This window comes from Rhinolophus sinicus, linkage group LG13 (genome assembly GCF_036562045.2).
Source record: "Rhinolophus sinicus isolate RSC01 linkage group LG13, ASM3656204v1, whole genome shotgun sequence".
NCBI lineage: Eukaryota > Metazoa > Chordata > Mammalia > Chiroptera > Rhinolophidae > Rhinolophus > Rhinolophus sinicus.
The window spans coordinates 41,093,838-41,105,508 of record NC_133762.1 but is presented as its reverse complement, the minus strand read 5'-3'; the positions used below and the strand labels follow the sequence as shown (position 1 = coordinate 41,105,508).

General features: G+C 49.0%; 1 protein-coding gene across 1 annotated transcript in view; it reads right to left on the bottom strand.

The window, feature by feature from the left end:
* Nucleotides 1-265: 265 nt before the first annotated feature.
* TGM3 (transglutaminase 3) overlaps nucleotides 266-11,671 on the bottom strand; it is a 40,345-nt gene continuing 28,939 nt past the window's right edge. Inside the window, exons 10-13 of the mRNA XM_074317763.1 lie at nucleotides 7,944-8,252; nucleotides 5,250-5,407; nucleotides 1,296-1,429; nucleotides 266-890 (exon numbers count right to left, since the gene is read on the bottom strand). Of these exons, the coding sequence (XP_074173864.1) occupies nucleotides 743-890; nucleotides 1,296-1,429; nucleotides 5,250-5,407; nucleotides 7,944-8,252 (749 nt within the window). The 3' untranslated portion in view covers nucleotides 266-742. The remainder of the gene's footprint in view (nucleotides 891-1,295; nucleotides 1,430-5,249; nucleotides 5,408-7,943; nucleotides 8,253-11,671) is intronic.

Sequence of the window (11,671 nt, the reverse complement as noted above, 5' to 3'; positions counted from 1 at the left end):
CTGGAAGCTTGCGTGACAAGGAGCTAACTCCTAAGGCGGCCTAATCTAGTTTGGGAAATCAAATCAGAAACTTTTCCTAAATTGACTTGAAATTTCTCCCTAGTTTTGCACCTGGAGCCACACACAGCAAGCCCACTGCTTTTGGGCATTGGAGTGTGGAGAGCAAGTCTTCCCAAGGTCATCCCTTCACAGGAAGGACATGGCCCCGGCCACTCTCTCCTTTTCTACCACCTTAGGTGAAGCAGCAGTCTTGAAGAGCCGATGCTGTGTGATTGTACTCTTTTTAATGTTTATTTTGAAATGGCACGAATGTGAGTGCCATGACAGAAGGTTAACCATCCCCTCCCCTCCACAGTGGCCCGAGGCTGGAACAGGAATGTCCCAACTGCAGGCCTGGGATCAGCAAACAGTCCAGACTGCCTTCTCCCTGGTGTGCATTCAGAGAGTTGCTGGGTCAGGTACCATTTGTCCTGCTGCAATGGTGGGTGGGAGGGCTGAGCGGGGCCTGGGGCTCACAGAGCAGGCAGCCACGGGGAGAAGCAGCCAGGGAATGTGAAAAACTGATCAAGTCTCGGGTCAGGGTGGAGCCAGGCCAGCCTGGGAGTGAGAGAACAGGGTGTGCTGGAGGCTGGAGCTGCTCATCCAGGAAGCCTTAGGGAATGGAGTGGGTTTCCCAGGCTGGACAGGTGAGCCCTGCCTGCTCCGTGGTACCCAAGTTTGTATGTGGGTCACCCGGGGCCCTTCACTCGGCCACATCAATGGACAGCATAGCCTTGATCGCAGGAAACTTGTTGCAGGAGAAATCAGCGAGCAGTTGCTTGGTGCCACTCCGTGTGGGCATGATTTCAAAACGCACCCGGGACCGCTCCTTGGGGCGCAGGGTTGGCACACTGTTGGGGAAGGGCACGAGTCAATATTGATGGTGAGATTCAGGGACCGCAGACTGGATGGGCCTCTGTGGCCTCAAGTCCTGCTCTGGTTGAGACCGGACAAGGTCACTGCTCCTTTAGCTCCCTCTCACTGCCACCCTGAGTCACCAGATCCCTCCAGCCCTGGGACCCCTCAGCAGGTGGAGGTAGGGGTTCCATGATCTCCCAAATATGCTAAGCCCTGAGGACCAGCTCCAAATTCTGGGGACCTGGACTTCCTGAGAGTTCAAGTTTGGTGAACCCCCAAACCAAGGGCAAATGTGGTTGCCTACATGCAGACTCTCGAGTTCCAAGGCTAGAGAAGCTCTGTGTGCCCGGTGCCCCCCTCCGACCACCCCACATGGGCCCTTGAAGCCTGGGACTCACTCGATCTTGAGGCTGCCCAGTAGCAGGCCGCTCCCCTCCACCATCAGCACGCAGTTCTTCACTGGCTCGTCCAGCGGGTTGGAGAACAGCATCTGCACGTTCACGGGCTTCCGCACCTTGGCCTGATCCAGCAGCTACGGGGGAGAGGGGTTGACAGGGTCAGCACACTTGCTGCTGGCTCACCTGCCATTCGGTGAGAGCTGACAGGGCTGACTGGGTGACTGGGTCATGGGGAAGATGTCACTGAGGACAAAGGAAGGCAGGACTGTCTGTTTCCTCTTCCTAAGTGTCAGCGACATTCATGCAGGGGGTTCCTAGGAAGTTGCTATGATCCCCATGCTACAGACAGGACGCCCTGGCTGAGGGTGAAGGCGGCACACTGTGGTGGCTGAGAGCAGTTTAACTTCCCTGCCGGGTTCACAGTCCCCTTTTCCAACTCACCCTGGGAAGGGCGTCCACTTCTTCCCAGGACAGCCTGGTTCCGCTGTGGGCTACTCTGAGTGTTGGGCAAGGTTTCGTTCTGAACTTAATAACTGTTCTTTCCTTGAACCTCACTCCCTGGTCCCGTTTCTTCCCTTCAAGGCTGGAAGCCCCCTCCCTGAGCTGCTCTCCACAGGACACAGTGTTGGGCCCCCACTTCAATTCAGGTCATTCTCTTCTGATGACACCCTGTCTAGTGATATCCTTCAAACTTGTGGAGCCCAGAGTTTCCTTACATGCTATCTTGTGGCCTGGACAGGGCTCCAACATTGCACTGTCCTTGGTCAGAGGCCAGAGAAGCCTAGCCTTCCAGTCAGAAAAGCAAACCTGGACGATGTGTTTGCTCCCAAAAAGAAAGGCTTGTGGTTCCTGGGTCTCAACTTTGTCTGATAAATGGACTAGTCATGCCTTCCTGCCTTCTTCTCTGGGATAGGAGGGCCCATATGAGATCATGGGTGGGAAGAAAGCGTTTTGGAAATAGAAACTGAAATTGTATGGCTGGTGGATTTCTTTTCTTCTTGTTTTGAAGATCACTACAGGGGGCTGCTTTTTGTGTTTCTTGTTCTTTTTCTTGCCACGAATCCTTACAGCAACCATTTTGCAGTACGAACAGCGTAGTTCAGAAAGATTGACTAGCCAGCGCCTCCCTGGTTTCAGAGCGTTTGCTCTCCTCACTAGTAATGCCTACCAATAATTTGTGCATAACTAAAACATTTTAGAGACCATGGTCTATACCATAATTTCTCCTGTGGAACTCATTTCAGTGTGTGACATAATTCGAAGGGTGAAGCATAATTTCATGCCACTGGGTTACAACAAGGCTACATGAGTGGTGCCATGTTTTTCACATTGATATTCAATTTGAGATTTCCATGTACTTGTTTTTCTTTCTTTATTGCTGTTCACCACCCTGTCCTATTGACCGAAATCTGTACATGCACCCAAAGGCGAGGATAAAGGCCACTAGAAACCAGTGTGTGATTGTCAGTGGTCCCTGGATGAATAAAGGACATCACCCTTTGGCAAAACGTTCAGATTTCATGGTTCAGTTTCTACAGTGTAAGGACCTCACTGCTAAGTGCCAATCAATGCCAGATAAGACAATGGGGTTTTACCCAAATTCGTATTTTTTCATACAGATCACTCTTATAAGATTAAAAATCTGCACCCTGCTCTGAATGAGCTATGCATCAATTCATTCAGTTAGGACAAGGAAGGATGTCTTGATTCTCTGAAGGCCCAAGTAGGGGAGAGAATGCGTTAGGAGGAAATTCACACAAAGAGGTCCACAAGAAGGAATGCCTTTTAACAAGATTCAAGAAGAAAGTTCTCGATGGTATATTTCCAGCCTGTACGCATTCTGATTTCCTTTTACAGACTCTTTAAAGGCAAAGCAGACTTGATATGGAAATCCAAAAGATGTAACACAAAAGTATTGAATAAAAGATAAGGCTATGAGGAGGGTTGAGGATATTGGATAAGAGATTATAATGGGGAGAAACCTAACTTCATTTAAACATGGATCATTTTAACACAGAGTGTTTTCATAACTGAACTGGCTGCTACCCAGCCTCTTTTACCAGCCTCAGGAATGAGAATAAGTACTGGGCTGTCCATCAGGTGTCCAGTGACAGGGCACATTTCTTGGAAATGCCCTGGGAAGCAGGGGAGGCCTTAACACACAGGGAACAACTATGGACTGACAATGAAAACTATGGGTGGCGAAGAATGCCAGCCTGGAGCCAAGCGTCTCTGTTCCAGGGGATAGAGATGTTTTTGTTTTACAAATATTGATTATTTTCTATGATATGGCAGGGGAGACAGTGGCGGCCTCGAGCAGGGTGAGCACCTACTGTCATGGAGTTTCCGTCTGCTGGAGACAGCAACCAAGCAATTGCACAAATAAAGGTATAACTTCAACTAGGACAAATGCCATGAAGCAAGAGGACACAGGCTCAGGAGGTGTTTAACTGGAGACCAGGCTGAATTTTGCGGGGGAGGTGTGGAAGGTCAGGAAAGGCTTCCCTAAAGAAATGACATCCTGCAAGGAAAGTGTTTTATCATCCCCGTTACAGAGTTGGAGCAACTGAGACTCAGAGATTAAGGGACATACTCAGGGTCACTGCTGATAAATGATGGGGCCTGGATACAAGGTTATAGACCCGAAGGCTGAACTACTGCCCCGCTCTGCTTTCGCCTAAACTGCTGTCCAGTCCCTGACTCCCTAGCCCCTGAGAGGGAGGGTCACCCTGCCCATTCTGAAGCACAGGACAGACTAACCAGGACAGTGAAAGGTCTCAATCGCAGGCTAACTGCATGGCTGTAGGAGCCCTGGGTCCTCCTGACCTCTCTCTGAGCTCCCTGTGGCCAGGGTGCAGCTTGGGGAGATAGGACCAGGACAGCCACAATTATCCAGCTCCTCTAGAAATCTGGGGCTCAAGAAGCTGGCAGCATTGTGATGGAACAGAGAAAGGCAATCACTACCTAGACAGGTGGGGAAGATGGTAGCTACCGCAGACGCCTGACCCATGAGGCTAGGCTGTCTGTGGGACACCTCAGGGGAAGACCCCATCTCCTCTGCCTGCCTTGCCTGCCAGCCCCTCACCCTTTAGGTTTGTGTTGTCTGGCTCTGGTGGCCTACACCCTGGGCTGGGGGGCCGGCAGGTCCAGGGGCTGGAGAGGAGGGACAGGCTTACAGTCGGCACAAGTACTCCTGGTCCAGGCACCGAGGAAGGGATAGAGTGGCCCCAGGAGCCTGGGAGCAGAGCCCGAAACCAGAGCAGAGACAGAGGCAGCCTCATTCGCCACCACTACGAAGATGCTGCTGCCGGTATGGACATGCCGGATGTCCGGGGAAGGGCCCTCGGTTGGGAGTCCCAGGGCCTGAGGTCTAGCCCTGGCTCTTGCAGCAACTAGCAGTTCTTTCTCTCTGGGCCTCAGTTTACTCTTGTGTGAAACGGCAGAGTATGGGAGCACGAGACTAGGCTCCTAAGAGCCCACAGTTCTATAACTCTGGGGTCTAGAGAGTGGAGAGATACATGTGAGTTGTGCCCATTTCTGATCTGCTCTACAAATATGTCTGGGGGCTGGGCTGTGACCTCCCTGCAGGCAGAATCCAGCTCCTGGGGCCCTCTGTGATTCTTGAGTCTGGCATGGCCCAGGACACAGCAGATGCTCAGAGCTGAGTGGGTGGGAGAGTGAACAGAAGAGTCCCTCCAGCCACTACTGAGCTGGTACCCCCAGTGGCTCTAGAACTGGAACCAAAGAAGACACAGGGCAATGCTCCTGTTTATCTCACCAGCCAGGGAACAAGGTGTGAGCAGGATCTCTTGGAGGATCCATTTGGCAGAGACTGGACCAGAGCTGAGCCCAGTCCCCTGCCCCTCTCAGCAGGGAAGGACCTTCCTTGTGGTCAGGGAGGGCCATGGCCCACAGGGCTGGCTGGCTAGGGGTCACCCCTCCCCACCCCTTTACCTCCAGGGTCAGTGTGGGGTTGTCCAGGATGACGTCCCTTTCCACCACTACCTCAGCCTCATCGGAGGCCTGGCATATGGCTGTGGTCCGGATCATATTGTCCGCTTTCAGGTACTTCTCATACTGAGCATAGGTGATCTTCACGGGATGCTGTATTTCTGGAAGAGAAGCCAGGGGAGCAGAGTGAGAGGGAGTGGGGTTGGCTTCTGAAACCTTCTTCAAAGTTGATACCAAGCCAAGTCAGTGCGAGCGGGCCAGGAATATCTGTAGCCCAGGGCTTGACTGAGCCCTCCCTGGGCCAAGCCTTGTGGGAAACACCCCCCTATCCTGTGCAGGCTCTAGAGGAGGGACCAGGGAGAGGCCAGGACTGTAGCTGGCTGGGCAGATTCCCAGGAGGATGGGCTTAGAGGGGCTGAATCTTCCTCCACATCCAGAAAACGTCAGAGGGCAAATTTCCTTCTAAAGGGCAAGGGAAGAATACAAATATTAACTGATTGCCTAGTGATGATGGCAATAATGATGATAACACAGTAAACACTAGGAAGGGAAGTCAGGGATTGGCAAAATGATCTTCCCACTTCATTTCATAGCCTCGGATTCTAGCAGCAGTGTTTGAGGCACCTCCCCGCCTCGGGCCTCTTCTGCTTCCAAGTCATCTGCACGTATCAGTCAGACACGGCTTTAGAAGAACTTCTGTTTTTCTTTTCCCAAATCACGTCCCTCCTCTTCCATGTCACCTCAAAAATCTTCCGTGGCTCATCACTAAATAAACTTCAGATCCCTCAATCTGGCCCTGCATCACTGAGCCCAACTCACCTCTCCCTTAACTACAATTTTTTACTTATATATATATAGTTACAAGAAGCAGAGTTCAGCATTAGGAATAGAGACAGTGGAAATGTAATGGCTGTGTGCGATGTCAGAGGGACAGTGGATGGGGGGGAGGGGGTTGTCACTGTGTGGGGGACATAAATGATAAATGTCTATTACGTTGTTTTGTACACCTGAAACTAATAAAAAAAAAGGAAAAAGAAAAAAGAAAAAAAAAAGAACCCTCTGCACCTCTCATTGTTCCTTCTCAGGACAGGCACATTGTCACCTCCCTGCTTTGACTCACATTGTTCTCTCAGGTGGAAATGCCTTCCCCAGCTTCTCTCCATTCATCTGGCTCCTCCCCAAGCTTTAAGGCTCCCATCTGGTACCGCAGGCCACAGGTACCTCTCCCTCCTCTGGGGTCCAGGGCAGCCCCATCTCTCCACACTATCACGCTCGGTGGCCTGGAGGCACCCCTTTGAGGTAAGGCTGTAAGGAAGAAGCTGCCTCTGCTTTTAGCACTGGAGAAATTTGCCCAGTCTGCCCCAAATGAAGCTATGACAGGCCCTTGCATCACCTGGTCCAGCCCTCTCAGGCAGTGAACACTGAGGCTTCCTTCTGAAAATGGCGGAGGACGTATGAACAGCGTCACCCGGAAAGTAGGTGACAGCATCCGGACCAGTTCACCTGTTTCCTCGCCCCTTCCCATTTCATTCTGCTCCCTCTTGCAGAAGTTTTTTTTTTTTTTTTTTTTTTTTAACCATTTCTCTCATGTGAATTACTTTTGGCCGACAAAAATAGCTCTTCTCTTGAGCTCTGAAGGTGAACAACAGCCAGGCAGTTGCTTTTGGTATGGGGAAGATTTCTGCTAATATTCTGCCAGAAGTCAGGTTGCTAGGGGACTGCTGCCTTCTGACAGGTAAAATGTGTCTCAGGTTCCTCTGCAGACAGACTTCTTTCAAGATGGGCTGTGTTAATTAATCAGTTTTTATTACTTCTTTCTGTGAAGCAAATCACCACCCCACCCTTGTTAATCTTCTCTGTAAGTCTCAACTTTTCATAACAGCTTGAGGGATTTTGCCAGTGTGGGCACACCTGCATTGTAATCCTTCCAGGGCTCCAACCTTTCCCTGCTCCACCTGCTGCCTTCCCATCTGTACCACCCAAGAGTAAGGAGTAACTGTTCCTCCCAAATTCTCAGAGCTCCCATCGCTGTTGTCAGGAAACTCCACTCACTCCTGGACAGCTGTAGGGAACATTAGGTGAGGGTACAAGACCCTGTGGTACATTGCAACACTTCTAGGGTCAAACCTGAAAAGTGATTCATTGTGGGGTGGGGTGGGTGGGCGTGGCATGTGGGGGATGGTGGTGGCAGCAATACGTCCTAGAAAATGGGTGTGGAAGGTGGTACTGGATGTAGCATCAGGAAACCTAGGACCAAGACCTTGGCATTGCCACTTACTAGCTACAACACTTAATCTCTTAGGCAAATCACAATCTCTCCAAGCCTCAGTTTTGGCCTCTGTAAAATGGGGATACTGAAATCTGTCCTTTATAGAAGATCAAATGAGGAAGCACTCCGCACACTGTGGGAAGTGGTATATACCTGTAAGGGATAATGTGGTATGTCTATTAATCACCCAAGGCTCCCTCCTTCCTCACTGAGGGCATAAAAGGATTTGGGTTGGCACCATGCTGACGCATTGTGCACCATGACAGCAACTTCCAAAACTTCAAAATCTAAGGCTTAACCGCAGAGGCCCTGTGCTGTTTGATCCTTAGACGACTGAGTCAGTTCCAATAGGAACTCTCCAACCCCAACAGAATATCAGTGACCTTGGATGCCAGGTGTCTCAACAACCTAGAGGAAAAATGAGTTACCTTCTTCAGGGTCCAGAGATATTGTGATGGAGTCCTTCCACACTTCATGTACAAGCGTGCCATTATAAACGATGGTCCAGGCTGTCATGTTCACTGTCACTGTCTTCATATCACGCGTCAGGTTTTTCACCAAAAGGGCTAGGTTGACTTCTTTGCCCACTGCCAATATGCCATTGACCTTGAACCTGCCAGAGATGCTGGGCTCCCGTTCCTCATTTGTGATGTCTCCTGCAGATGTTGGGCCAAATGAACTGTTGGGTTTAAGTTTCCCCACAGCTTTTTCAAACACTTTTCTTTCCTGGTTGGAACCTATGTGGGGGGAAAAGAGAGAAGCATCTCAGAGACGCAGTGGCAACCTGGACAGAGGACAGTGTCCTGCCTGGAAAGTGGCCTGGGACTAACACTCGTTCTGCTGCTGCACAGTGATTCTGACCCAAGCAAGTGTCCAAACTCTCCAGGTCGCCATTTCATCCTCTTTAACATTTTCGCTGCGACCTTCGTCTATAGTTGAATGCTATTTCCATGCCGCTGACTGCGGCGTTTGACTTTACCCCATGAGCTCAGTGTTCCAGAAGGGAAGTTTAAGAAGACGGATGTACATTTTTCTATATTTTTGTATTTTTCAAGAATGAATAATGATAGGAAATGTTTATACTTTAAAGTAATCATTTAACAAAATGTAGTACCTTAACTGTATTTACTTAAAAATATAAATACTGTAATTATTTTCTGTGGGTTTTTGACACATTTTGGAGAACAAATTTGAAATCAGTTAATGCAGTGAAAAGGTTAAGGTAAGGCTCTCAGACCAGCCAGTCTATGGTGCCTTTCCAATCAGCTCTAAATTTCCAAGGAGCTGTATGTAAGGAAAGCTTTCTCAGCAACAATATAAAATTACGATTGGGCTTGATATTTTTGCTTAGGTTAATTAGGTTTGATTTCTTTCTTTCTTTTTTTTTTTGAATAAAAGTTTCCTTGTAAGACTTAAAGAACAAACAGATAATTTAAAAATAAACAAAAACCAAGCTAAAAAGGTTAGAATGAGTTCACAGGCAAAATAAATACATAAATAAATAAGGTTATGATTTAGAATTGGCTTCAGTAGAATTTTTTTCAAACCAATTTACCGTGTTATTCTGCTTTGTTTCTAAAGGTGCTTTGAAGAGTTGAAGAGCGTTACTTTTGTCTCTGTCAACTGACAGTAACTTCCCATGGTTGGTACGGTTCCAAGTTATGACTAGTTTAAATTGTCAAGAGAGTTCAGGTTTCAGAAACACAAAGGACTGACTGACTCAGATTGTGGGTCCCGCTGAATGTGATGGTATAAACAGCCTGCGGAGAACAGCCATGATGTATGCTAAAGTTCATGGCTCTTGGGCACTAGGAGCTGAGTGACAAACTCCAAATTTCGGAGCCAGTGTTGAGCTCCCTACCTTGATCTGAAGATAGACCCGCTATCAATGGGGAGGTATTGATCTTCCAGGAACATGGACAGAGGTACACAAGGAATTACCATGTTTATATCTGCAGACCATATTTATGGCTTTCACCTTCCCCAACCAACCTGGAAAATTTTTAAGACTCCAGATGACTTATTGTAAGCACTTTCCCCATACGTTACATGTAAGAACTGGCTGAGATCTCAGAGACTAATTCATCCAAGCCCATCATGCTAGAATTAAGGCCGTAAGCAGGGAAGTGACTGGTCCAAGTGACAAGTCTAATCTGGAGATTAGAAGCAGAGAGGGAGCCAGTCTTCACGACCCCATAGTTTAAGGTTCCTCCCACACTCCCTACCAAAAAGGAGGCAGGCAGCCAGATTACCCGAACTGATAGCTCCTGGTGGGCTGGGTTCCTTTTGGTGCCTTCCCATTCTCTAGCCGAGTTGTAAGTCCACACCCAGGGCTGATGTCTGTGCAGGGAGCAGAACCTTCTGTGCCCAGGACCTCGGAGCAGGTGTGTTTGCACAATGAGACTCAGAGCCTAGATACCTATATAGGTCACCTGCTGGGCTTACTCAAGACTAAGCTTCCTGCTACTGTTTTCTCTCTTGGTGTTACTATTGCACAAATGCTTAGCAACCTATTTTATGAGCTTTTCTTCCCTAGGGCCCTCAGAGACAAACGCATCATTAGGTAAGGAGAACTGGGCAACAACAGGCAGGGTGACGAGCCCTGCTGTCACGCAGGGGCTGGGGCGTTGCCAGGAATCCTGCAGGGATTCTCTCCAACCTGACCCAAACCTGGCCCCTCTTCATTGTTTAGAAGGTTTGGCTGGGACAGCCAGAGCCCCCAAGAAGTAGAATCAAGGCATGACAGTAAGGTAGGGCACCCCCACAGAGTCATATATTCAAGTAAACAGTGCACTTCAAAAGTCAGCTTGCGAGGTCATTATTCCAATGAGGCTGCAGATGTTCAAACTGGAAAAAAATCACCACTAGTTATGAAATCCTCACTCTGTGCCAGGCACTGCACTCAATGCTTTATAAACCCCGGCTCATTTACATCCTACTGAAGACGGGCATCGCTACTGTCATTCTACAGGTGAGGAAACGGGGGATGAGGGATCCTAAGAATCATGCTTGAGGTCGCATAGTTCTAAGTGGTAGGACTGGAGTTCACCTCTTGCCCCGGATGGTTTGTTCTCTGGCCCCTTTGCTTGTTTCCACATCATGACATCTTTGAAAATGCTTGTCTTCTATCTGCCTTCCCCTCTGATCTATGAGCTCCGCAAGGGCAGGGGCCCATCTGTAGTGTTCTCTGTTGCCTCCCCAGAGCTGAGCATAGAGCAGGCGCTGGTGGAGGTCTCAGTCCATGTTTACTGACTGAGAGAAGGGCCATCTGATCCCGACAGTGGGAATAGCTTGCAGAAACAGATGGGGCCAAATTGAGGTCACCAATCTCATTGCCCTAGAGTTGTGCCTGCAAATGTCCACAAATACCACTACCCAGAGGGTCATGCAACTGAACTTGGAGCCAGACCCTACCTCCTGTGCTCAGCGTTTCTCTTTTGTAAAGTGCAGCCAGCACCAACAGCCAGCAGCTGCACAGCTGTAGGGTTTACTTTAGGATGTATTGTGGGCACCTTTCTGAGAGCACTTTTCTTGACCCCTCAGAACCAACTGTGAGGAGCCACTGAAGCAACTATTTCAAAGCATTTTAGAAAGAGTGAAACATTGGCTCTCTTAAGGGATGGACTGGCCTGCTAGAGCAAGCATTAATTTACTTTGGGCTATTTCTAAAAATGAACATCCCCTGCAAATGTAGAACTTTTGTCCCAGTGGAGAATCCTCAAAGAGAGAGGCTGCTGACTTTGAAAGCAACTTCCAAAATAGAGCAACAAGAGTCATTTGAGTTAAAGGTAGCCTGCTAGCAACTAGTCTTCCCAGTGACTTTAGGGGGGCCAGCACTCATGCAGATGCTTAAGATTTCAGGGGCATGGGAATTCTCCTCGTGATGTAGTCCCACCTCAATGGTTTCTTGGGAGGCTTCCGAAGTGAACATAGCACAAGCCCATGTCTTTGGAGTCTTTGTCCATTTCTTTGTTCAGAGAATGTTTTCTGTGTTTCTTGGAGGCTAAGGGAGGGGGTTGACTGAATAATTTCTCCTAAAGGCCTTGGGAGCCTCCCATGGGGACCATGTTTCTCCTTGTGCTATTTAATCATTGTGCTGTCACCCCAGGTATGCAATTGGCAAAAGACCCAGCTGAAGATGAGCTGGCATGACAGC